The 27,500-nt window shown below is 40.7% G+C and overlaps 1 protein-coding gene across 2 annotated transcripts; it reads left to right on the plus strand.

Annotated features, from left to right (window-relative positions):
* The first annotated feature begins 128 nt into the window (after nucleotides 1-128).
* Nucleotides 129-27,258, plus strand: LOC117259434 (MORC family CW-type zinc finger protein 3). 2 transcript variants are annotated; one of them, XM_033630799.2, is made up of 17 exons: nucleotides 129-267; nucleotides 354-426; nucleotides 2,954-3,086; nucleotides 5,020-5,240; nucleotides 5,340-5,487; nucleotides 7,406-7,559; nucleotides 10,022-10,150; nucleotides 11,513-11,632; nucleotides 11,734-11,837; nucleotides 12,219-12,347; nucleotides 13,955-14,071; nucleotides 16,042-16,119; nucleotides 18,542-18,581; nucleotides 18,695-19,095; nucleotides 20,001-20,523; nucleotides 21,977-22,155; nucleotides 26,657-27,258. In XM_033630799.2, the coding sequence occupies exons 1-17, from the start codon at nucleotides 229-231 to the stop codon at nucleotides 26,811-26,813; spliced, it is 2,745 nt and encodes a 914-aa protein (XP_033486690.1). In that variant the 5' UTR covers nucleotides 129-228; the 3' UTR covers nucleotides 26,814-27,258. The 2 variants fall into 2 exon arrangements, with proteins under 2 accessions (XP_033486690.1, XP_078025504.1); XM_078169378.1 differs by having other exon boundaries at nucleotides 16,045-16,119.
* Nucleotides 27,259-27,500: the final 242 nt, after the last annotated feature.

Consider the following 27,500-nt stretch of genomic DNA (forward strand, 5'->3'; position numbering starts at 1 on the left):
TAACTCATGAGAAACAGACCATGGGGGGAAATATGCACAAATTGTCCTTTGAGTGTTTGTGCAGCAGTGAAGAGTGAATTCTTTCGTGTATACCTCTGTACTCTCTCACTCAGTTGACTTCCTTTGACAGCCGGCAGGACGCTACGCCCACTGCTTGTGTCTGCTTACGTGCATGCGCGCAGAAAACACACAGCAGGCGCCACAAGACGCAAAAACACAGACGCAGTAATGGCGAGGTTAAGCGAGCATGGGATCCGCCTGAGTTCCGTATGTATTTCACATTTTTCATATGTGCTGCAGGATGTGTGAAACTGAAACACTCACTTGTGTTTTGTTTTTATTTTCTTGTCAAGATGAGCCCTTCCTTCCTGAACAGCAACTCCACAAGTCACACCTGGCCCTTCAGCGCGGTGGCAGAGCTCATAGGTAGGTCTCAGTGTCAAGTTTTGCGCTTAAACGTGTACTCGTGCGCACCTGCAGCTCTGGTGCGCTCTGCACAACTTGTTGCAGCTTTCACTAATGTCATGCGCTCTTTGGCAAAAGTTGACTGCGTGTGTTGAAGAGATATTTGTGTTGGTGCTAAGATGGACCGAGTGGACTTCCTCTTTCCCACAGCCAACGGTTTTATCACTGTGGCAAGCCTGTATGTTGACAGTATACAGGAGTGGCATGGCAATAATTATGTTATTAAGTTATTACAAAAGAGCTTGTTGTATTTATGTTGTCTGCTTCCTCCCTGCATTGCTCACAATATTCCTCAGATTCTTATAACCTGCACTAAGGTCAGGTTTTATAGTATTTTTATATGTTCTGATCTCTGATATCTGTGTTAAAGGGACACATAATGTGGACTTTAGTAGCCTACAGCATGAATCACTGGATGATCTGTCCCTCCTCATGATCAAAGCGTCTGTGCCTCTGCTGTCAACACTGTCAGTCCTCCACTGTGTGCTCTGTGATTGGCTCAGACGTGTTGACCTGTTGGCTGCTGAGTTTTAACAGGAAGAGCAGTGTGAGTGTGCTGTGTAAATGCAGAGGCGCTGACATCACTGCTTTGTCTGCTCACATGATGCAATGAGCGAAGAGCCAAGTGCATTTTTTTTCACTTTGGGTTCATATCTTAGCATTAAAACATATGTTTGTAAAGTGAATTCCTGTGGTTCTCAGAGCAGAGACTCAAATTAGAACTCTAAATCGTGCAAAATCAGTCTTGTATGAGAGTGGTTTTGATAAAGATATGAGATGAGATAAACACACCAAGCAGGGAAGGGCCACAGCAGCAAAGTACAACCACAGATGCATGGTTAAGATTAGAGAAGTAAACTAGTACTAGATTATAATATGTGTGTATTAGCATCTAAAGTCTGAAGCATAAAAATAGCAATAGACTCAAGCGGTTATATGGTAATGTCATTGTTTTATTAATAGTGCTTATGTCTAGTTGTTTTTGCTTATGTGCTTTGCTATGTGCTTTTGTCTACGGTTATATGTTTGCTCTGTGCTTATGTATGTTATTTTAATGTATTTTTGTCATATACATATATACCATCAACCTGCAAGGAACTGCAGATGAAAATGAGCCTGTACGGCTAAATCTGGCAAATTTATGTGACTTGAGTGATTGTGTTAATTAATGTGAATGTCCCTTTCTAAATAAACATAAACCTTGGGAGGTGAAAGAGAACATCGAAGTGCCAAAACTGCAGTTCCTTGAATGGCCACTTGAGGCTGGCTACAGAAGCAGTCATTTCCGATAGACTCCCATGTTAATATGCCCTCGTTTGAGGACATTGGAACTTTATTATTGTCTTGTTTGAGGACATTGGAACTTTATTATTGTCTTGTTTGAGGACGCTGGAACTTTATTACTGTCTTGTTTGAGGACATTGGGACTTTATTGTCGTTTAGTTTGAAGACATTGGGACAATGTTTCATTTTTTGTTCTTATCATGTCCTACTGATCCAAAATAGCTAGGAGAAATTAAAAATGTACACCACACAAAACTTTGGGTCTCAGGAGGATATAACTCATCCGTTTAAATGTTTTAAAAAACCGCACCCAGACGTAAAAGCTAGCTCCATTCTTTTTCCTGTCAGGGAAACCATGGATTCAATGTCCTGACAAAACAGAATTTGTGCAACCTGCACACACACAAAACTTCACCATGATGAAAATGATAAAATACAATGCAAATCTATTGAAAAAAGCCAGCTCATGACTGCTTACAACCAATAGCACACACTTATGTGCAATGTGCAGAGGCAGAGTCGAGTACAACAACTCCCCACGTTACGGAATATGAAGCATTTGACTTGTAAAACATGTAAAATCATGCATTCATTTTTCAAAAAGGCCATTTTCTGGAAAGATTAAGTAAAAATTTAGCAAAAACATTAACCTGTAAGTTGCTCTTTAAGGCTTAAAGTTACACATATTTAAGGGTGGCCGCTTTCAGTGACGGACTGTCTGCCGTTAGTGTCCTTGGCTTGTCAGTTAGATCCACCCCTCGCTCCTCCATAGCTCTGCCCTCTCGCCCAAATTTGGTCACTTCTGGGTCCAAAACCAAGATGGCGACAGGCTTCAAAACTGGAGTCCACAAACCAGTGGGTGATGTCATGGTTGCGATGACCGTCATCTTTAGAGTCTATGAATAGACTCAATGGGAACTGACTGGGCAGAGTTAAGCCCACACGGTCAAGCTTGACTGTAGTAAATGTCCAACACAGTTTAAGCTCCAACTTCCTCATTCAGTATGAGCTGACAGCCATCTTACTGTTGCTGTGTATGACACGGTTTTCCTGTGCAATGAGGTAATGATAAAAATGATGGATAAACTCTTTTTAGTAAAGCGGTGGTAGATTTATGCTTGGATGACATCTGCCTCTACCCTACAATCTTTCTGACCATCTCTCTTTCCCTGTCAGTAATGTATTTATCTTCTACATATTGTAGACAACGCGTCAGATCCTGGTGTACTGGCTAAACAGATCTGGATAGATGTAGTAGATGAATCCGGTCACCTATGTCTAACCTTCACTGATAATGGCAGCGGCATGACGCCCAACAAGCTGCACAAGATGCTCAGGTAAGACACACGTATGCACATGCACATGAAGTTTACATGTGAATGAAACACGCGTTACAGATTTTAAAAGCGTGTTGCATCAGACACATTTTACTCGCATGATGTCACACACACTGATAGTGTTCCTCTCTCCTGCGTGTCAACCACAAAGAGTGACTCACCAGCATTTTTGTCTTTAGACACGTGTCACAGTGTCTAAAGAATTCAAACGTGCAAAGCTACACACATACACACAGAGGTGAAACGATTTGTTAATTAATTAATGAATTATTTAACTTGTCATTATGAAGTAAACGTTGATGGCACAATGTAGTGGCTATACCATCAGCATTCAGATTGGTTTCCTATAAGCCTCACTTTTACTATGCAATTCTGTCTCCCATGGGACACCATCTCCCAAAAAGTAGAGGCTCAATTTTGCAGTGCAAAGGGAGTGCATCAACCATTGCACAACCACAACAGGGAGACGATAGCCCTTAGCGCGGGGTAAAATAATCGATTCAACAGGTTCAAATTGATCTTCATTTGAATGATCCTATGTTGGTTCAGAAAACCCGAGATCAATCTTTTGATATGTGCATTTTCCCACGGATGCATGAAGCTTTGACCCCGTTAACCTCGCCAGTATTAAACAAGCACCAGAGCTAAATCATTAAAGATCGCAGTATTGTTAAGCTCCGACGTTAGCGGCTCTTTTATCTGTACTTATTGTCATGTATTACCATGCTGCAGCCTCTTCACTGCTCTGTGTGTGTCAGTGCTGCGCCTTCATCACACACACACACACACACACACACACACACACACACACACAAATATGGAGCAAACAGTAGAGCATAGAGGTCGCCGTGGAGACAGTGAATTGGAGTTTACTTAATTTAATAACAACCATGCTCATTACTGTTGCGATAAAACCTTCATGAGTAAAAAACAAATATTATATCAATAAGCCTGCTTATGAAATCACATGTAAAGATCTAGATCAAGGTCAAGGTTAACTTTATTGTCTTGTGCTCTACACCCATACTGCAGCCATAGAAATACAACATACAACACAGTACACTGACAAATCAACATTATACCCAATGTAGCAATGACATAAGAAACACAAAAAGATAAACACACCAAAAATACCTCTACAAAAATGCAAGTCAGCAAATTGTCATAATCCAATGCCAGTTCTGGCTTTATCTGGCATGATTTAAAAGCTTTATAGACAGAGGTATGTGTGAAATTTTAAATCTGTTGAGCCTGCGACGAATCTCCTACCAGAGGGCAGCAGTTCGCACTCATAATGCAGAAGATGAGAGGGGTCATTGATGATCTTATTGGCTTGAATTAAAGTCAATATGTAGATGAGCGATATTTCAGTCAGTCAATGCTCTGTCCGCCATCTCTCTTCCCCTGCAGCTAACATCGTGTTTTACAGAAGCACAGCGCATTAGCTCAGGTAATAGTGACAACACAAGCTTAAACCAAAAAGATCTTTCTGTAGGGCGTCTAACTGTGCCGCTTAGTTTGCCACGTGTGTTAAACTTTACCAGCGCTACCTGCAGGCAGTGAAATCACCTCAGCAGCAGAGGGAGGAGCAGAGACGCCAGGAGGAATGACTCATACTGACAGATGTCTGTGTTTGTCATTCTTTCTAAACTTTACTCTATTTGATTGACATGTTAGATTTGTCACCAGTGAGGGACTATCAAGTTTACATAGTGACTTTGCTGTTGTAGTAATACTGCTGCTGCTCTACAAAGAACCTTTTAGTTATGTATAAAATATTCAGTAATCCTGTTCTAAATTTGTTCCTTTTTTTAAATAATTCTGTGCACAATTTCTCTATCAGTTTCTCAGTCTATTCTACAAGTTCTGTCTCTAATGTACACACAGATGTGCATCCTTCTGTCCTCACTCTCCCCTTCACCTTTACGTCTAGCTTTGGTTTTACAGAAAAGGGTTCGGGTAAAGCCAGTCAGCATGCCATCGGTGTGTACGGGAACGGTTTCAAGTCTGGCTCCATGCGTCTGGGCCGCGACGCGCTCATCTTCACCAAGAACGGCGGCTGCCAGACCGTGGGAATGCTGTCTCAGACCTACCTGGAGAACATCAAGGCCCAGGCTGTCATTGTCCCCATCGTCCCCTTCAACCAACAAACCAATATCCTCCATAAAACAATATTTTTTTTACACTGATTGATAGAGAATATGTTTGTCATCTTGCAAGCTCCTTTATGTTCTGACCTTAACTCAGTGTTACAGTCTCTGGTGGTGACCGAGGACTCGGAGGCCAGCCTGGCAGCCATCCTCCAACACTCCATCATCACCTCCCAGGAGCAGATACTTGCACACTTTGACTCCATTCTCTCCAAGAAAGGCACCAAGATATTAATCTGGAACATCCGCAGGTCAGAATCACACATTAGCCCTGGCTATATTTAGGTGGAGAGTAAATGTTAGAGTGTTTCTTCACCTGCATGTTCATACTTCAAAATTCACTTTGACATTCTGTGAAATACACTTATTAGCTTTCTAGGAGGGATAATAAGTCTAATAGCAGTCTTGTATCTGTCCATTAAATATGAACTACAGCAAGGAGACAGTTGGCTTAGCTTGAAGAGTGAAAGCAGACTGAAATAGCTAAGTTTAAAAAACTGTGCCATGCACCTTTAACACACAGTTAGTACCATGTTTTATTTCACAAATTGTCATTTTTACACTTCAACTATCAAGTATATAGGTGTGCTTTAAAGGTGCTGGTAGACAGACTTTGTAACCTTCGGACAGAGCCAAAGTAGAGGTTCCCCCTGCTTCCAGTCTTTATTTGAAGCTAACCGTCTCCTGGCTGTTCACATGAAGGTGAAACTGATCTACTCATCTATCTTTTGGTAACAGACAATAAGCATATTTTCCAAAATGTTGGAACCATCCCTTGACGTGAGATGATTACGTGAATGATGAATATGCAAACACAGACTCAAACAAAGACAGGCAAACAAACATGAACACACACACACACACACACACACACACACACACACACATATGATATTTGTTTAAGCATGCTTTTACACAAATCCATGCAAAAGAACACATCTGGACACAAGGCCTCATAACATCATCATTGTATGAAGTGCAGAGAAAATTTGAGTGTAAAGATTTGACGTCCCTTTTCTTTGTTGCTCTCTTCGTGGCATAGTTCTCTCGACCAAGGGTGTGCTTTCACACCTTAGCTGTTTGGTTCAGTTAAACCAAACCCAGGTCCATTTGCCCCTGTCAGTCGAAGCCTGGTGCGGACCAGGCAAACCGAGATCGCCTGAAAAGGTGGACTCTTATCTGCTTCCAAGTGGTTGGTTTGTGGTGTGAAAGCAAACAAACCAACCAGCATGATTTCAAAGGCTAAACTACTAAAAACTCCATCTGTTGATCATGAAATGTTTTGGGAAGTAATCTTATATCTGATCTGTATAAAGCCCTGTATTCAGCCCATTTATGCAAATAATTTGGTAACCGTGGTAACATGTTTGCACATCGGCGCAGGTACTTCCCCTGCTGTGTACTTTGTCAGTTTATTAAGTCCATTAAAAAGGGTGTGACAGTGGCAGCAGTAAGCTCCGAATCATTACTTTACGAGACGTTTCCTTCCTGGTAGTCGATTTGCACTTTGTAATCTAAATATATACTGCTGATGCTAATAATCAGTTATTTCTTTTTGAACATTTTGTGACTTCAAAGAACATAAATATACACCTCAGATACATTAAAGCTGCATAAACTTCTGTCAGTCAGGATTTGATGATGCAGGATCACAGTTTGCACTGTCCAATCAACAAGTGGCCTTTTAGTCTGTGTAACTTCATGTTTTCCCCTCTTGGTCTGTTTGTAAAACATAAGTGTGAACAGGAACCAAACCAAAACTACAATGCAATAACGTGTCTTTTTTTTTTCTTCCCTTGGACCAAATGAACCGCACTACAGGTGTGAAAGCACGCTTTGAGCGGCAGTTCATGTTAAAGGGGTTTTTCAGACTGTTTCACTTCCTCTTTACATTGGAGTCAAAGAGAGTCACCACTATGTTGATCATTATCACATACTCGGTATTGCTCTCATGAAGACTGGCCAGAGTAAATGAGATTGTGCTGATTGAACTCCACCAGAACTCATATTGGTTTGTACACCGGGGCCCATTCGACACATTCGGACCCAGTTTGCGTAGCTTTAACACTGGAAAACCTGATTTTATTTTTGCAGCTTCATCTGAGAGCAGTGGTATAAAATGTGTCATTACCTGCTTTAACAACCGCTCCCTTTCATGTTACCCTGAAGGGCCAAAGATGGCAAGCCAGAGATCGACTTCCAGACGGATGTGAGTGACTTTCGTTTGCCTGAGATTCAGATCGAGGAGCTGAGGAAGGGTCTGAGGAACAGTGGATCCCTGAGAGCCGAACATAACATCCCAGACATGCACTACAGTCTCAGGGTGAGTTGGACAAACGTGATCACTAGAGACACAGAGGAGAGGTTTGGATGTCCACTTGCTTTTGCAACAAAACATCTTTGGGTCTGGTTTTTGTTTAGTGATGTCCTTTCAGTCCTGTAGATCAGTGGTTCCCAAATGGTCCAGCCACGGGGTCCGCGTTTCTCCTTCGTCATTAGTTCAAGGTCCACACAGTTTAATAAATTCAGCGTCATACTTGCGCTTGGCCATGTCGCTGAGCTAGTTTACTGTCCTTCAAAAAAAATAGTAGGACATGAAGAGGAAAAGTAAAAAATAAAATAAAACAAATCACTCGGAAAACCTCCGTCATTCATCTGGAGGATTGGAGTCAGCTAAGTTCAAATGTAATCTTTACAGTGTTGGGTTGAACTCGCCTCAAGTTGAATGCAATTATATTATGCTGTGACAAGTTCTATAATAATAGTAATAATAATGATAATACATTATACTTATATAGAGCTTTTCATGACACTCAAAGATGCTTTACAAATTCAGGGACACAAAAAGAAAAAGAAAGAAAATGAGGAGAAGAAACTTTCACTGATTGTAAGCAGCGTTGAATAGGTGAGTCTTGAGTGATGTTTTCAGAATCAGAATCAGAATCAGAAATACTTTATTGATCCCCGAGGGGAAATTATTTATGTTACAGGTGCTCCTTGCAAGAGAGGAAAGATACATGAAAATATAAGAAATTTAAACAATAGTATTAACAAATATATAGTTAAATAAACAGGAATTATTAACAAACATAAACGTAAATATATATATATATATATATATATATATATATATACACATATATATTGTAAACAAAATTTACACAAACAGAATATATACAGTCAGGGTGAATGGGGTTATTGCACAAGTTAAATTAAGTTATTGCAGTGTGTGAAAGTCTCAGGGCCACTCAGAGGGAGGAGTTTGAATATGGAGAGAGGGGGAGTCTCGGATGGGTTTGGGGAGTGAGTTCCAGAGGGTGGGAGCAGCGATGGAGAAGGCCCTGTCCCCACAGGATTTGTGCTTGGTCCGGGTGAGGTGGGACAGGAGGTTGGCATCGGCAGAGCGGTGTGGGCGGGTGGGAGAGTGATGATGGAGGAGCTCAGACAGGTAGGGTGGGGCCTAGTTATTGAGGGCTTTGTATGTTACGAGGAGGATTTTGAAGTGGATTCTCTGGGAGATGGGAGCCAGTGGAGTTTATGGAGAACAGGGGTGATATGGTCACGGGGTCGAGAGTAGGTGAGTAGCTGAGCAGCTGAGTTCTGGATATGCTGGAGCTTATTGAGGGTTTTTGAAGATGAGCCATAGAGTAGACTGTTGCAGTAGTCCAGGCGGGAGGTGATGAAGGCGCTCACTCAAGCCAATCTTCTTTACTATATAATGACGAAATCTCTGTCTGTGGGTGTGTCTGTTCCACGAAATTTGGCACAGTGGTAGAGGGTCATGGGAGGATGCAAATGAAGCAACATTACATCAATTGGCCAAAGGGGGGCACTATAGCAACCGATTGAAATTGCAAACTTTGAATGGGCATATCTTTTTCGTAGAGACATGAAACTTTGCACAGAGATGCCTCTCCTCACGAGGAACAAATTTGCCTGTAGAACCCATACCTTCTGGTTATATAGATTTTCCGCCATTTTGAATTTTTTGAAAAACACTTAAATTGAATCTCTTCCTAGGAAGTTTGACCGATCTGCATGAAACTCGGTGAACATAATCTAGGGACCAATATCTAAAGTTCCCTCTTGGCAAAAGTTGGAAAACTTACTAAAACTGAGCTTCTATAAGGCAGTGAATATTGCTGAGGGCATGGCTCATCACAGGGCGCCTCAAGGTGACTGGAGAAATTTAACTCTAATTGGCAACTGGGTGGCGCTATAACAACAGAAAAATGCTTAAAAATGGCTAAAATGCGACCGATCGCTGTGGCTCCCCCTGTGGCCGAATGGTTTTTGTTTTTTTACTAATTTTTGGTATGACTAAGTCATGGTATGGTATGCTGTACTCAATGGGTATGGACTGGTCTGTGTGATTTTAGTGTTAGTAGTTAAAATGGAGGTAAGAGTAAAATTCAGGACAGGAGATGTAGTGGTTGCGGTTAATGTGTGGTAAGCTTCTACAGTACATAGCAAATACAAATCCTATGCAGAAGTGTGTACGGCGGGGTGTAGGTGTTCGTGTGCCAGTTTCACGCACTAACTGGAGTACTTCTTCACAATCGCAGACCTGTCTGAGGTTTTGTAGTAACTCTGCCCCAGTTTCCTTTCACATTGCTTCTTGTAGATTTCATCTCTAATCTGACAGTCTTAAAACTCTCTAATTAGATGCAGTTTACTTCTTGTGGAAAATAATGTGTGTTAGCAGATATTGTCAGACCAAAGAATAAATCAAAAGCAGGTGTTTGAAATTTATCATCTCTCTGTGTGTTTCTGTGTGTGTCTCAGGCCTACCTCAGTATCTTGTATCTGAAGCCGAGGACACAGATTATACTGCGGGGGAAGAAGATTCTGGCTAAACTGGTGTCGAAGAGGCTGAAACTGATCGAGCATGATGTGTACAAACCCCAGTTCAGTGTATCCTGACACTATCTGTGTGTGGGTGTGTGGGTGTGATATAAAGCCAAGGTATTACCTGTATGTGTACCTTTATTTAGGTGCAAACAGGAAGTGGGAAGTTGGAGATAAATCAGAAGAGTTGCTTTTGCTGGGATCTGACAAGGCAACAGATGCATCAGAGGAGAAAACGAAAATTGTGTGGTTTATATATCAGTTTAGAATGTGTTGTCGTTTCACTTTCAGATTTTTGTTTGTCTCATCTCCTCTCAAGAACGGCACATGGAGAATATTTGAATTGCGACTTTACTTTGGCCCAGCAGAGACGTTCACGTAATGATCATTTTCATTTTTGATTAATTTACCCATTCATTTCTGGATTCATCAATTAATCGTTTTCTCAATAAAATGACAGAAAATAGAGTATCTGCAAGGTGCAAGGTGACGTCTTCAGGTGGTTTGATTTATCAGACTCACAGTCCAAAAATCCATGACTTAACTAAACTTAATTATTCAGTTTGTGTTCATGGTGTATGACAAAGAAAAGCATCAATTTCTCACACGTAATAAGCACAAACCCAGTAAATGTTTGGCTTTTTTGCTTAAAAAATGACAAAAACAATTCAATTATCAAAATAGTAGCTCTATTTACTGGTGATCAACTAATCGATTAACTGACTAATCGTTGAAGCTCTAGAGACTACTACAGACAATACAGTTTAAAAGTTTACGTTAGTTAGGCTATATATGTGAACCTCTTCTACATGATTTAAATGCACCAATCTATTGGCTGTCACAATGTTTTTCTTTGTTTTTTTCACCAGTGGTCAGAATGGTAACACACTGTGGCTCTTAAATTTGTTTAACATTATTGATCGAAATGTTTAATGCCACCCAAATCCACCAAGGTATACCAGAGGTAAGATAAAAGCCATGCAACTATGAAATCATGCTGTTTACATCTGCAGTCAGTGTTAATGCTGAGAAATGTCTGTGATTTGGACAGCTTCAGATTCAGATTCAGATAACTTTATTAATCACACCAGGGGCAGAGGTGAGTCATGTCACTGATGTAACAATAGCTAATTGTTTGGGCTGAGCATCAAACCACAGTTGGCAGCAGCTGAAGTGTGCCTGTAGCGCAGAGTACTTAGAACTGTTCAGCACCGAAAGCAGTTAAAAACCAACTTCCTGTCATTTAAAATTGTAATTTTATTTGCATTTATTTTATAGTTTATATGCATTTATATTCTTGTAATCAGTATCAACCATAAAATATAAATTTAGCTATTGCGTTTGTTCACCACTGATACCTTGAGCTTGCACAATATTTGTATTACCTAATATTATTCCAGTGCTGTTACCTTGACTACTGTCTGCCAGAAAGAGAAGGTGAAGGTGACCTTTGGGCTGAACCCGAAAAACAGAGACCACTATGGCATCATGATGTACCACAGGAACCGGCTCATTAAAGCCTATGAGAAAGTGGGCTGCCAGCTGAAGGTAGAGGAAAATTAATTCACTGTATGTCTTCATGCTCTGCTCCAAATTCAGTATGAAGGATATCTGCCTTTGCTCAAATCTCACCTCCCAATTCTCCACAGGCTTCAGGTCAAAGGGCAGGAGTCGGGGTCATCGGCATCATCGAGTGTAACTTTCTCAAACCTGCTCACAACAAGCAAGACTTTGAATACACCAAAGAGTACAGGTACAGCACACGTGTGCAAAAACAAAACCAGACACACACACAAGAGGCTTTCTGCTAATGTGAACTGTGGTGTTGTTAGCTGGCTGTGATGCTGCAGCAGATAAGGGCACTGCTACATATAGTGTTTACAAACTTAAGAGGATACGTAGCACCAGTGACTCATGCAACTCTTCCTCTTTCATTTTTTCTGCATATGTGGCGCCAAGCGTTCTATTGCAGGGAAGCCGAAATTGGTCACAGTAAAAGTCATTTTGACCGCACACGTTCTTTTCGTTTAGTGTGTCAAGAATTTAATGCCTGACACACTCTTAGTTGTGATGTTGTGTTTATGATATTAGGAAAAACAGTTAAAAAAATTGAATGTCTTTTTCTTCTCCCAAGACTCACCCTGGGCGCTCTGGGCCTAAAACTGAACGACTACTGGAAAGAGGTGACGGAGAAGAGGGCCAGAGAACGAGAGTTTCAGGCTCTAGAGAAGGAAGTAAATGAAGAGGGGCATGATGCTGACGAGTGAGTGTTGACTGTTTTTATCTGACAGTTGTAGTGCTAAAAGTGAAAACAAAGTTCTCCTTTTCACCTACAAGTGTCTTCATAAGGTGCTTGAAAGAAAATGTACTTTCAAAGGGACACTTCACCCCAAAATCAGATTTTCACTTACCTGTAGTGCTATTTCGCAACCTAGAGGTTGGCCCCCAGATAAGTGGACGAAAATGGATGGATGGATGTATGGATTGTTTGGGTGTGAGTTGCCAAGTGTTGGAGATATCGGCCAAGATATCTAATATAATGGAACTAGACGTCATTCAGCTTGTGGTACTCAAAGCGCCAAAAAAAAAACACATTTGAAAAACTTAGCAGTAATGTCTCTTTTCGGAAAACACAATCCAGCCACTCAAGATAATCCACATACCTCGTTGTTAGCAGCTCCATGTAGGAACTATTTTCTTTTGCCAAACTCGACCCATCAACCATATCACCGCGAAGAGGGAAGCGTGCATCTACTGCTAGCTCACCTAGCACCACTGAGCTAGCTAATGATACGACTCAGCTGAGGAGAACACCATTAATGTTTAGATCTTGCGCTGTCACAAGCCTCTCGTCCATGAGTAGATGCACTCTTCCTTCTGTGCAGTGATACGGTCGGTGAGTTTAGCTTGGTAGCAACAAAATAGTTCCCACATGAAGCTGCGCACAACAAGGTCTGTGGATTATCTTGAGTAACTGGGTCAAGATTTCTCCAAAGAGACATTAATGTTAAGTTTTTCAAATGTATTTTTTGGCGTGTTGAGGACCACAAGCCAGGCAGACATCTCTAGGGCCGATATCTCCAACGCTCTGCCACTCACACCAAAACAATCTAGAATGAAAAATGGCAGGCGGGAGGAAATTTTTTGTTTTTTTATTTTGGGGTGAACTGTTCCTTTCAGTGTGAGCTACATGTTCAGTGAGTGTTCTGTGTGCTACTGAAAGAGGATTGTGGTTCATCTGGTCTGTCTGGCTCTAAATCAGTACATCAAACCGTTAAAACCACATAGTGAGTAAAATAACTTGTCCACGTTCTATAGACTAATAATAATGTTGGTAACAGTCCAAGAAGGTGCAAGTCAGTTGATAACCCTCTCATGTAGGAACTTGTCAATTAAACTGAAAATGAAAGTAGGTACTTTGTTTTCCAAAGCTTGACACCAGAGAGGAGAGACGCTGCTTCTTGATCTGTTCTCATGACAGTAGCAAAGAGGAGTAAACATGCTGAGGCAGGAGCTGTTATAACCAACTGAGCATTATTTGTATGCTGTGCAAAACCAGGAACTCAACAGGGCTTCAACAGAAAATATTTTTGTTTTGTAAGTGTTCCTGTTTAATCAAGAGTTCCCCTTGCAGCAAAACTACTTTTCTATTGCAAATAGAATGATGACATTATGGCGGGCTTGTATTTTTGATGTGACATCTGCAGCACCTTTGACCCATATACACTTTATCCTCCACACTAACCTACACTGCTGCCCGTTGTGAACTTGATAAGGGCTACAAATATAAACAGACATACATATACAGACATAATGAAAGAAATGATGATAATACTGACACTTGTCATACATGTACGTCTGTATTTACAGGGGTCCCATGTGGTTACAGTGTGAAGAATGCCTGAAGTGGCGAAAAATCGCTGCAAATCATTATAGTGTGATTCCTGAAAACTGGAACTGCAGCCAGAACCCCAATCCACGTTACAGGTGTGTATTCATGATTATTGTTGTCCTTGAATTGGACTTAAGAGTTGAGATGTTGGAGAGGTTGCATTATGACCTAAGAGCATGGAGTGGAGACACTGGCATATACCACGCAGGAAGGTCCTATTGGAAAACACTACTGAGTTGGTATCACTCGTTGGTTTGTGGACTCTTATTTTGAAGTCTTGAGTTCAGCATTTTGGCCGTCACTGTCCTCGATTTGGACAAAGGGTGGAGCTGATTCATAGGCTGTGGTGACGCCTCACAGACAGCCTGTCACTCAAAGTGGCTACACCCTTAACTTTAAGCTTTGATGAAAGTAAACGGGTGAGTTAAATAAAAATTCACCCCCTGCACAGTTGCCATGAAGGGGGAATTAGCTATAACTGTTTTTTGTACCATGCTGTAAACATGTTTATTTCTGTTGTAAAGTTGAGCATTTTAACATGGTGGTCTACGGGGGTTAACTCGCTTCTGGAGCCAGCCTCAAGTGGTCATTCGAGGGACTGCAGTTTTTGCCACTTCACGGTGGCTTTATTTTCAAGCCCTGGAGGTTGCCATTTGATTTTGACCAATACTAGAACACTTACAGTTCTTCCTAACTCTGATCCTAAGAGCTATATCGTAGGCAACTGGACTTGCTTGACCCACCAGACCATCATGTGTGTCATTAGGGTTTGATGAGTCCAGGTGTAACCCTACTGACAAAGATGATGGCCGAGTGGGTCAGCAACACACATGTGACCTTGATGACTCTGTGAGCATTCACAACAACACGGGGTTTGAAGCCTGTGACTCGGCACCAGTCGGTTAGACCTGAAGAAGCCTCTTGGAAGAGAGGAAATGTCTTTAAGAAACTCAAGCAAGTCCAGTTGCCTACTATACAGCACTTAGGATTACCATGACCTGGATGACTGAGGATCTTCACCAACATATTCCTAACTTGATGCGATGTGAACGAGTGAACATCAGATTGTTTCCGTACTTCTCAATGACGATGTCCTAACTTGTGTCAGTGAACAGGCTGAGAATGTAGTTTGTTTGAAAAACTGCTTGCCCTTGCCCTATTTTTGTGACACTTCACACAGCCAGCCTATTTTCAGAGCAATAGTAAGCCTTAGGTCTGATCAGGGCTCACTAGGCTTCCTGAATGTTGTTGTCACTCAAAGTATATTTGGACAAAGTTCGTGCTTTGTTCGCTGGAGTTCGCTAGGTGTTACAGTTAGGATATCTCAGCTTCTTCTGGTGCATTGATTTTTAACCATTCCTTCCCAAACAGCAAGTCACTTTTATAAAAATAACTTTGTCATATTTGCTGAAACTGTCACTATATTCACACAATGGTACAGTAGACAAATCATGTTCCTCTGTCTCCTTGTAGTGTTCCAAGTGTGCAGTAGTATGGAGTGTCAGTAGTAGGCAGCACTGATCAAATATCAGTCTAAATATTGGTGAACTGTTTAGTCGTAACATTAGAAAGTTTGTGACGCGGCTGCCATGATGTTTTTCACAGATTGTTCATCTCATGTTCTACTGTGGGAATGTGACAGTTTCAGCAAATATGACACAACATTATTTTTGTAAAAGTTACCACTGTAGCTTTAAGCGGTCACATGTCTGGGCCTCACTGAGGTTTACAGGTTAAGAAGCCGACCATCAGCCACAACATCCCTAATTCAAGTCCGTCCCCTTTGTCGTATCTCTCTCGTCCTCGTATCATGTGAACTCTTCACTGCTGAGAAACAAGGCTCACAGTGCTCCGAAATAAATAGGTGGTCACGTGCTCATCTCTCTGATTGATTTGTGAGATGTAAAACCTCTCTAGATAGGCTGTCATGTAGGACTGAAGATATCTATATGTGCATTAACATGGTGGCCAGTGGCTGTGTGCGTGTGTGTGGCTGTAACAGGAAAGCCCTGAGCTGAATTTTAGCAGTAGTTGAGTTGCTCAGCCTGGTCTGCTTGTCTTTCAGAAGCTGCTCTTCACCAGAGGAAGCAGAAGACAGTGAGGAACTGTTAACACCCAGCTACCAGAAAAACCACAAGAAACAGTAAATTCCCATTTCAGTTCTTTAGACCTCTCAAACTTTGCCTGTGTGAGAGTCTACGCACGGACAGACATTTCTCACTGCTGCTCTTCCTGTATGTGTGTGTGTGTGTGTGTGTGTATGTGGGTTTATGTGCCATTTTGTGGTTTCCATATGTCGGTTTCATGCTCTTATTTCCGGTTCTTGTGACTCAGTCTCTAGTTTTGCTACATTCTCACTGACAGTGAAAAACACATGGTGACTTGTTACACACATATGCAAAAGAATATTTATGTTGATTTTCTTTTAGTCACTTTGTTCATTTAAAACCCCAAACTTTTTTTTAACATCTGATATAAAATGTGACCGGCTTATTAGTACCTGGAATCATCAAATTAGCTAACTAGCTTAGATAGCTACTGTTTATCTGGCAGAAATTAGCGAGATAGATAGGTTGTAAACTAATAAAGTAAAGACTAACTAACAGTGTGAGATTCCAGTTTCATAAAAGTTTAAAAATACCATAAAAAAGCTCATAAAACTTGGTATCCAGATCTGTATAAACTATAAATATATAGCTGTGGTGTGCCTACTTTTTATTTTCAGTGCCGCCCTACTTCCCTAGTAATCAATAATCCTACCAGCAATCAGGTTGGAGACAAAAGAGCCAATCAGAAATACCTGCCCCGATTTTCTGATTGGCTGTGATTGTAACACCCTCTAAGATCTCAAGTGTCTGAGGGTTTGGGAGTCAAAAAGAGTAAAATTAAGTTAGAGCCAATTCAACAACTGAAGTAGGGCTGCCCCCGACTAAGATTTTTCCTAGTCGACCAATAGTAGTCATTTAGGGCCATTAGTTGACTAGTCGCCCGCATGTTTACGATATTAATTTAATTATTAAATGATATATTTTGGGCGGGGCAACACAACAGTTTGAGTTGAAGGTGTGAGAAAGAATAGTATCAGTAACATTGTTAACACTGTGCTACATTACAGAGAAATACAAAACCGTACTAATGAACCTTCATTAATATAGGCCTATATTTTATCTACAAGTGCATGTCACACACCGAGCGAGCCGCCTGTTAATGACGCTGTCGGCAAAGCAGTAATGATTGTGCTAAGTGGCTAATGGGCATGTAGCTACTTCCATGTTTCAGATGATACGTCATGTTTGTAGTCGACCAATGAAGGTGAGTTTACATATCACCTTGGGTTCATCCTTCACCTTCTCAAAATGATCCCACACTTTGGAATTCCTGCCCGACATGTTATTAACTAGCCTGTGAGTGCAGAGCTGATCTTCTTGCAGGTGCTGTTTATAAATGTGTAGGTCTATCGTCCGTGGGACAGATGTAAAGCTCTGGGTAGCCCTGCACTAACATGATCAACTTTTCTGTATTTACCACAGACTGAATATTTACAGAAGAAGGGAAAGATATCTGTCAGTTATGATTGGTTGGTAGCGTGACTCCTGTCTGACTGCTGAGTGTGGCCTCTTCCTGTGTCTGTCCTTCCAAATTAAATTCCAACATGGCCCAGTCATATAGGTTTTGATTTATTTTGACAAGGCGCAGCTCCTAATAGAGATTCATGTTTGTTTAATTTTTTTTTTTCTACAACTAAGCGACCAGTGAAATCTTGCTGACCAATGACCTCTCTAGTCGACTAACATTTGGTCAGCTATTAGGGGGCATCCCTAAACTGAAGTGACATTGTTAGTCCACTTTGCAAATGCAAGTTATGCTGTGTTCACGTGGAATCAGAGAGACGGTGGACAGCAAACAGGAATGTTTAGTGGGTGAGAGCAGGACGGTGAAATTAGCTGAGGCTGGTGGAAAATACTGTCAGTGGTAACGGTAGATGGCATCTCCATTTATAGTTGAAATATCTTAAGTTTTTGCCATCCTCCATGATGGGCGACCTGGACAATTACTGTACACTAGGCTACTAAAAAATACATGACATAGTAAACACAAAATCATTTTACCGATTATATTTTATTCCATTCTTTGTAAACAACACAACATCACCATCGCAACATATCATCATGCATGTTTCGTTTTACTGTCCTGCCACCCCATCAGCCTACAATATGTCTGATTTCATTTTAAGGCAGCATAAGTCTGAAACCTCTTGGTTAATTTTCAGTTCAGGGGTGCGATTAATCGTCGTAGACCAAAATCCCCTCTGGATGCTATTAGATAATCATCATATTAAACTCGCCCCATATTAGATAAACGGTTGTGATTCGCCAGAGCCACTCAGCTAAAAAATCTGTCTGACTCAGAGGGGGACCAGACACATCCGCCAGAGCCAATAAAACATGAGGTCACTGATTCGTGTGGTTTCCAGGCGAATAAAAATGTATAATTTGGAGTCAAACCTCACCATATTTTGAGTATCTGCCCCTCTAAACTCATTAATCTGTTTGTTTTTCCTGCAGAGAGCATTCCAAAAGCAGAAAACGAGAAAAATCATTGGAAGTGAGTGAAAAGTTTGAAACTATTCTGTCTAAAGGTTTCAGTGTGCTGTTTTACTACATATCATCTGCATATATTATGTGTATTGTACATGTGCTTGGTTGTTTGTGTTGCAGGTGTGTGAGTTCAAGGACCAAGCGGATAAACATCAGATCCTGTCACGCAGTTCATCAGAGCCGAGCCAGCCCACCTTCCAGTCCACATACACACCTGAACACATAAGAACAGCAGGTCGTCACCACACAGAGGAAAACACACAGGAACAAGATCAGACAAACGTAGATCACCTGGCAGATGCAGACACAGTTACACGCATGCACGATGATGCACCGGTGCAAAGTACGTTCACAGCTGACGACACACACACACAACAGAGGCCTGTTGGAAAAGGCACGGTCACTAAAGACCAAGCACAAGTCACACATGTGGAAAATGAGACGAGTGATCACAGGCTCCAGGAAAAAGACACAAACATGGAGTCAGCGGAAACAGAGGAGGACAACGCAGACATGTTTTGGTGGGTTATGTTGCATGTTGACTGTGTACAAGTTCAGACACATGAATAATATATTTAATCTCACACAACGCTTCATATCTTACATTTTATGAAAATGTAGCAGTTCATATGATATCTAACAAATTATTGCCCTACGAATGGCATCGTCACATTACGTACTTAATGTAAAGTTACTAAGGTTCGGTGTAGGATACAAATCATGGTTGGGTGTTAACCGTTACGTAGTCACGTAGGTTAGGAAAGTAAAGTTATGTAGGTTAAGTTTGGAAAAGTAAAGGTAAGAGGGTTAGTTTTAGGATAAGAATTATGGTTGGACGTTAACTGTAAGTATTTAGCATAAAGTTACATAGATTAGGTTAGTAAAGTACAGTTACATAGGCTAGGTTTAGCAAAGTAAAGTTACGTAGGTTAGGTTAGTAAAGTTATGTACTGTAGGTTAGGATTAGACAAAGTTACATAGATTAGCTTTGGACAAGTTAAGTAGGTTAGGTTTAGGATAAGAATCATGGTTAGGCGTTAACCATTACGTACTTAGCATGACGTTACGTAGGTTAGGCTTAGGAGAGGGTTAGCTAACCCTAACCCTTTTTTAAAGGACACAAACATCGTCCACAGTCCCTAAGACAAAATTCACAACATGCTTTCATTTTAACAACATTTTGCTGCAGTTCACATTTGGTGATGTTCAGCCTTTCAAAATCTACCTTTTCACCGCAGTAAAAAAAAACAAAAAAACAAAAATAAAACGTTTTGCTCGGGGGCACGCATCTATGTTAACAGGGTGGTCTCGCAAAATTGGGATTTTGTCAGAGTGTGAAGGGTGCCCTGTTTCAAGGATGTTAAAGTGTCTATAAGTTAATTTCACACTGTAAACAAACAAACTGACCAGTTTTTGTCCTTTGCAGCTTCAAAAGGAAACCAGGGTCATTATTTTACTGCGTGAAAAAGAAGCTATGTGTTCGGGAGGAGCAAAAGTCTGTCCCAGAAAACATGGCAGAAGAGACGAACCCTGAGAAACAAACAAATATATTTGAAAAACTGTCCTGTAAGACGACCGGCCAGGACAGTATCGGCCAAGTAGAGAAACCAGGTGAAACATCACAGCGAACCCTCACCAACCTCACCTGGACCCACCCACTGCCCCCCACCCAGACTGTGATGGTTTCTCCTCTGAGTCGACCAACAGTGACACTGAGCAGACCACCGCCTCCAGAGACGATTGAACGGGAAGCTAACATGAGGAAGCTGGCTTGGGTAGAGAAAGAGGCCCAGAGGCTGCGGAGGCTTCTAGGTCTGGAAATCACAAAGACAACTCAAGGGACGATGACATCACCTGATAGCAGCGCTGAGAAGTCAAACGGCGCGCTGGTGACTCCGCCAGTATCCAAAGCAGGAAGAGAGGTCGGCTGCCAGACGGACACGGCTGAGGTCAGCAGAGTTTATACACAGTATTTTAGGTCAAGAGTGTTGGTTTGCATATGGACGGTAGGGTCATGTCCCATACAGGACAAATCACGTCTCGTATTGATTCAGTAAGGGACAGTGCATTTTATTTTTCAGTATGGACCCCTAGCTGCAAGTTCCCCCCTTTCTTTCTCCAACCGTTCCTATCTATCTTCAACGGTCCTATAATCCAAAAAAAAACATGCCCCCTTGCCACAGAGTGTCCCACATGGGGTTCTTTGTCTGTTAGACGGTCCAAAGGAGATGCTAGAATGCAGAGCAATTACATAATACATCTTGAAACATTATGACTTGATTCTCCTTAAATTGCAAGTTTATTTGCGTAATATTACACAAAAAAAAATTCTCAAAATATAACTTTATACTGGACTTTTCAGAGAGCACAGATAGGTGGAATATGATTTAATGCGCAGAAAGTTATCAACATTATCAGAAATCTTCCTGAAACACATACGGACTGTTAAAGTCCAGGGGTTTATGAATAAATTAAAATCAATTAATGTGGATAGGTGCCACACGTGCTCATTAAAAGAGGTTACGTCATCAAACTTAAGACACACAGGAGGGTCGATAAGTAAACTTCACCTACATGTGTGTTGACTCAGCGGAGAAAACATTAAAGAAGGAAAGTTGACCTACAGGAAAATAAGTATGTAAACATACAGAATGCCTGAAAGCCTCGCTGCATTATATTCTATCATAGCCTGTTCTTATATTTTGAATCGTCACCTGTCGTCTGAATGTAGTGTTTTCCTTTACATAATGAAAGACATAACCACCATAAATTAGTGCGTAAAACTTCACCAGAATGCAGGAACTGGGGCGTTGATGCTCAAAATTTCATTGGGGAGGACCCTCAGGCCTCTGTTTAATATGTGTCCCCAACAATGTTGAAACTTGCGCCCTTGTTTTAGGCTCATTCTAATGATAAATCACAAACACAGAGGCAAAGAAAGTACTGCTCTAGACATGGGCAGCAGCAAAATATGTTTAGCAATCTAAAAAAATCATTAAGTGTATTCTATATTAAGACTATTTTCACAGCTTTACCTTGCCGTCAGATAGCGATTTCCAACGGAAGCCATTATATTGCTCTCTTTAAAGCCACATTGCACTGAGAGAAACAGTGACTCAACATCACTGAACACAGGAGCTGCCTCCATTAGTTTGTGTCATTGTGTTTAAAGCAGTTAGATGCCGCTGCCCCAGTCAAAAGCAGTCCTTTGCTTAGTTGCCATGTTGCAACTCCTTCCCGCTTTTCCAAACTGATAGCGTGCCGCCCGCCATCTACTGTAGCTAATTCGCTGACTATGGATAAGAACCTCATACAGCCCCACTTCAAAAGATCAAAACTATCCCTTTAATCCTAAAAGAAAGCAAACTCCAACTAATCTTCTACTTTCTATCTTTGCATCAGAGCTCCACCTCATCAGGCAGCCCGACCCAGGCTGCAGAACGTCAGGGGTTGGTGGTCCTGGGTCAGAGACCTGTGTGTGAGCAGAAGGAGCAGCAGCCTGAGCAGAACATATCTAAGAAGAAGACAGAGACTGCGAGCAAGATGATAGCCAGTGACAGCGAGGCCTGTGAAGACAGCAGGTGTGTATTCTAGACAGGCAGTGTTCAGGCACCACTGGACGAACATATTTGTTGACTGATGAAAAATTAGGTACTCATACAAAGCTAGTGTGGTGTCATTCGTGAACATTAAGGTCAAAAGAGTAGGACATACCTCATACACCAAAATATTTGGTGCTATTTCCTGCCTCTCTCCCAGCTGACAGTGGGTGAGAGGCAGGGTACACCCTGCACAGGTCGCCAGACTATCACAGGGCTGACACATAGAGACAGACAACCATTCACACCTGCAGCCAATATAGAGTCACCACTTAACCTGCATGTCTTTGGATTGTGAACCTGGAAAACCCACGCTGACACAAGGAGAACATGCAAACTCCTCACAGAAGGGCTCCCCACCCCAAGTTTGAACAACCTGATCTCACAGAAATACGTGAAATGACCACGACCTCTTAACACCGCATTCCGTGGTGGCAGCACGTAATGGGTTGAAATTACGTGCTGCCACCACGAAAACAATGCCAATGTAATGTCAATTAGGGTCCTCTCCCGTGGTGGACACACGGATTCCCTGATTCAATCACGTCACGTCAACCTCGTTTTCCTCAATGATATCTTTAACATTCCTGTATACACACAAAAACGCGGAAGTGTCCTTGATAACTCAACAATATGACAGGTTAATGTCAAGGCCATAAAATAAAATAAATGTATTTTGCCAGCTTTTGATAGCGTAGGACTTTAAGAGCATTGTGCTGTGGGCGGTTGGGGCGCGTTCCACTACTGTTTTGTAGCTGCTGTCCGCCGTCTGTGGGCTTCATTCCATTTCAGATTGCCATCCGTCTGCCGTAACTGAATCCAAACGCCAGTAATAAATAAATAAATAAGAAGATAAAAATAAGGCTGAGCACGGAAGAACCAGAGAGGAAACACCATCACATGGAGCCGTCTGCCCCTGGCAACCCGGCCACCCTCCACTCCACCAGGGGAGAGTGGACCCCAAGCCAGCGCCACAGAACGGCTGCCCCACTGGTTATACATCCAACCGTGGCAGCTGTCACACAAACCGCTGCTGAAAATTATACATTTTGATACAGGTAGGCTATATACATATTGCAAAACTCTGTAAAAGTACACCAAAGCATATTTTCGTTTCCAAATATTTATTTGAAAACGAAACCATTCATACAGTCAATATAAAACATTTTGTTAGTAATAAAAAACAAATGTAATCTCAATGTGAGCCAGCCGGCGGGACTGCGGCTGAACCACTTCCAATGTTCATTCATTCATTCATTCATTCATTCATTCATTCATTCAATCGCGTGTTCAATGTGTGTGTGTGTGTGTGTGTGTATGTCAGAGAGGAGTATCAATTAAAAAAAAGTAATTATTTCGGTGTTTATTTCTTTTATTCTTCCGTTTTGTTTTTAATTAAAATACGTAATATAGCCAACAATATTATAGACCAAATGTTAATCTAATTATTATTGTAGAATGTGTTTAGCAAATCACCACTCAACTGGAGACAGCAGCAAAAAAAAAAAAAAAAAAAAAAAAGGCATTATAAAAAGCCGACAAATCGTGTTAATTAATTGACGTGAGACATTGAAGAGGTTGTCTCCTATAGTCTGTAATTTTTTATTTTTTTTATCATAACTTCTCGGAAATTACTCAAAAGTAGAACATGCTAAAAGTAAATACAATAATAGGCTAAATAGTATCTAAGCAATAATAAAGTGTCTAAACAATAATAAATATTATCTAAGTTATCTATTAGGCTACCATTCCACTCTGTAAATAGATTTTAACATTTCAATATGATTTTAATATTATTTTTGCTTATTTCATTATTGTTATTATTGGTTTTACTTTTTAGTAGTATTGTATTGTCTGAGGATGACTCATTTTAGTAACTATCTACAGTAAAAAAGATAAAAACAAGCAAAGAAACAAACAAAACTCATTTTATACACTGGGCCTTCAAAGTGCTCTCTGAAACTACACCTGGCATGGCTTGTGTCCAAAAAATGAAAAAATCTAAACTTCGTCGTAGAGCTAAACCAAATACATCATTGGAAAGGTCTCAACCTGGAGAGTAACATATGTCAGTATGAAGATTCTACATGGCTCCTGCTTTCAGCCATTGACCTTTGAACCTTGACCTCAGTGCATGTTTGAGGGCTTATAACTCAGCAACTAAAGGGGGTACAGACATGGGACCAACTGTTATAGAGAGCTCTTGACCTCAGCTATCATGTGGGTGTAGTCAACAACTGTGGGTGCTGTCAGATATGGATAAAATATGGATAAAATTAATTTTCACCCATTTAGAAATTAGATATTTAAAATCTGATTTCACAAATGTGTTTACCATCCCCTTAAAGTCCACAGTGTACTCTCAATTCAGTATTTACAACTTCCAAATCTGGGAAAAACACTTAGATTTTTAAAAAACTACAATTCCCTGGGACCGCGCCATGCAGTTTGATACATATCAGCAACATAGTTGTAGTTCTTCTGATTTGCAAAGTAGGGCTCTAAATAGGGTTGTAAAAAGATATATCTGCTGAATATATCTAATATCAAGTAAAGCCGAACTAGTTATTACACTCCACCTAGATGAACTATGGTAAGAAAAAGTAAAGATGTCCGCTAATTTTCGATATTTTAGCTAATACACTAGAAACAGGGTTTTTGGGACAGTAGGTTCGTTTGCGGCATGTAAAATAGGGGTGTAAAAAGCTAGATCTACTGAATAAATCTAATATCTAGTAAAGCCGAAATAGTTATTACACTGCACCTAGATGGACTATGTTAAGAAAAAAAGCAAGGATATTGGCTAATCGTAGTTATTTTAGATAGGCTAGTACTCTAAAAACGGCGTTTTTGGGACGGTAGGTTTTTTGCGGCTTGTTGTAAAACAGGGTCGTAAAAAGATACATCTACTGAGTATATCAAATGTCTAGTAAAGCTGAACTAGTAATGACACTGCACCTAGATGAAATATGTTAAGAAAAAGTAGGCATGATGGTTCATTTCAGATATTTTAGCAAGTTCTCTAGAAACGGCGTTTCACGTATTTCTGTGCGATCAGGTTGAGTTTGAACCAGGTACTTATTGATTAGGTGCATAATAAGGTAGGACTTTCAAATGATATCTTTATCCAATTACATTTTCCCTTCTCAGTTGAACTAGTTGGTGAGATGAACTAAATGTTCAGCCGTGTTTTAGTTCAGTGTGTGTAACTGTTTTGGTAAAGCACTGAACAATTTGGTGAATTAAACTTTTGGGTAATTTTTTTTAGTAAACAGATTCTAGTGGTTCATGACACTGAAAAAAGTGGTTTCACTACTAGCTTTTTTGTTTTTTAAAAAAGATTTTGGTAATGAATAGCAGTAAAAATGAATCAAATGTTAGTGTCTGTAACTTAATTTACTGTCACTACAAGTTAAGCACTCTGCAGTTACACCTCCAAAACACTAGTCTGTGGCAGGGTTTCTGTGAAGTGCTGTAAAGTTTAGTTGATTCTAAACACACATTAAACATGTCTTAATAGAGACCATTTCAAACATAAGTACACAAATCTGCTTCACTGTAACTTGCAGCATTTACAGACAAAGCACTTGTCTTTATCTGGACACATTTTCCCCACAAATACAACATGCTAATGTTTTTAGCACAAGGCGATGGCATTTTACATTGTATAAATTAGCCTAGCAGCTAGCAGACTTTTCCTCTACTCATATGAAACCAGGGACAACAGCAACATTTAGCAAAAGTGACTTACAGAATTCGGCTCTATTACAACTCTCAAGGTTCACCAACAAAACAACTGTCTTATATTAAACAGGTTTTCCAAACATATATAACATGCTAACGTTATTAGCACAAGCCTATGGCATTTTACACTGTATAAATTAGCCTAGTGACAAGCGGAGATTTCCTCTGCTCATATGAAGCCAGGATAAATCACACACAAGACTTAAAATGCTATTTTTGTGGAGGCTTTATTGTCTTCACAATTTTGTTATGTCTTAAATGTGAAATTAAAGTAAATGAAAGCTTTGTTTCCACTGAGGGAAATGGTTTGAGCTTACAAAAATGAGTTACATTTCTGGGAAAGTGCACATCAGGCTACACCATAGGGTTCAGTGTAGCGTATGGTGTAGGTTGTATGTCAACGCAGAGCCTTCACAATAGGTACGGCTTCGATTCGACACGGAAGTACAAATCCCACATTATGCGAAAATGCAAATGGCCCCATTTAGTGCCTATGTTTTGTTTGTCTGTTCTGGGCTACAGTAGAAACAACATGGCTGACTCCATATGTAGACATAAATGGCTTGTGGCGCCCACACCATTTCTGCCACTAGATGCCCCTGAATCCTTCACACTGGACCTTTAAGTCATGTCCTCATTCATATGTTACGTTATAAAATGTGAATTTCCCCTTAATAGAGTTTCACCTAAACGGCTGCTATGTTTAATAGTTTTAATAATGAAGCTGTTCTTTAATCAGATCATCACAGGAGAATCTGCGCAGCATCCGGAACAACGTGGTGGTGCTTCTCACGGCCCTCCTGCCCCAACTGGACCTGGCGGGCATCAGCATGGAGACCACCGACGTGGACAGCATCCTGCAGCAGATCATAGAGGTCAACTCACTGACACTGTGATAAGATCCTGCAGATCTGTGTCGGCAGAGATTGATATGTTTTCTTGTGTTTTTTATGCAAAGTTTGAGTTTGAGTTTAAAGTTTTAGTGTTCAGCCTTGTTATACACACACTGATTATCAAATTACCGTTGGCTGCACATGCATACTGATAGTAAGTGGCAGTTTTTTTGTCACATGATTTTATTACGTTCCTGGAGCTCATCTATTGTAAGACACATTGTCATGAGCCTATTTCCCCCCATTTTTGTACAAATTTGATATTTTTTATTTAAAGCTCTCCCTCTTTATTTTCAGTGTGATGTATTGCTATTTGTGTTTTGCTTCTGTTTTTACTATTTAAATGAGTTTTATACGTTTTTAACAATGTGTCATGTTTGTTTCTTAATTTGTTCACACATCCTTTATAAACGAGACTTTTCATGTTTGCATTAAAATGCTGAAACCATTTATTGTACACTGTTTTTAACTGTCAGGATTAATGAACACCTTCCTCTTCATCAGTCCAACTCTAAATGCAGATGTACTGCAGTACCTTTGTTCACCACAGGGTGGCAGTGAAGCCTAGTAAGAAAAACAGGCCTTTCTCAAATCCAGGAGTGTTTGAGTAACGACAACCTCGGAAATCCTTGCGTCACTTCCTTCGACCATTTTTGGTTTGGGATTCCCATTTTATCTTGCAACCCGCTC

The sequence above is a fragment of the Epinephelus lanceolatus genome, chromosome 7 (genome assembly GCF_041903045.1).
Source record: "Epinephelus lanceolatus isolate andai-2023 chromosome 7, ASM4190304v1, whole genome shotgun sequence".
NCBI classification, from domain to species: Eukaryota; Metazoa; Chordata; class Actinopteri; order Perciformes; family Serranidae; genus Epinephelus; species Epinephelus lanceolatus.

Excerpts from the sequence above, each read along its gene's own strand:
- LOC117259434 (XM_033630799.2), top strand. The coding sequence starts at position 229 with ATGGCGAGGTTAAGCGAGCATGGGATCCGCCTGAGTTCC. Across the intron at positions 10,151-11,512 it reads TGTACAAACCCCAGTTCAGT|AAAGAGAAGGTGAAGGTGAC; the intron begins GTATCCTGACAC and ends ACTGTCTGCCAG. Across the intron at positions 18,582-18,694 it reads AACGAGAAAAATCATTGGAA|GTGTGTGAGTTCAAGGACCA; the intron begins GTGAGTGAAAAG and ends TTTGTGTTGCAG.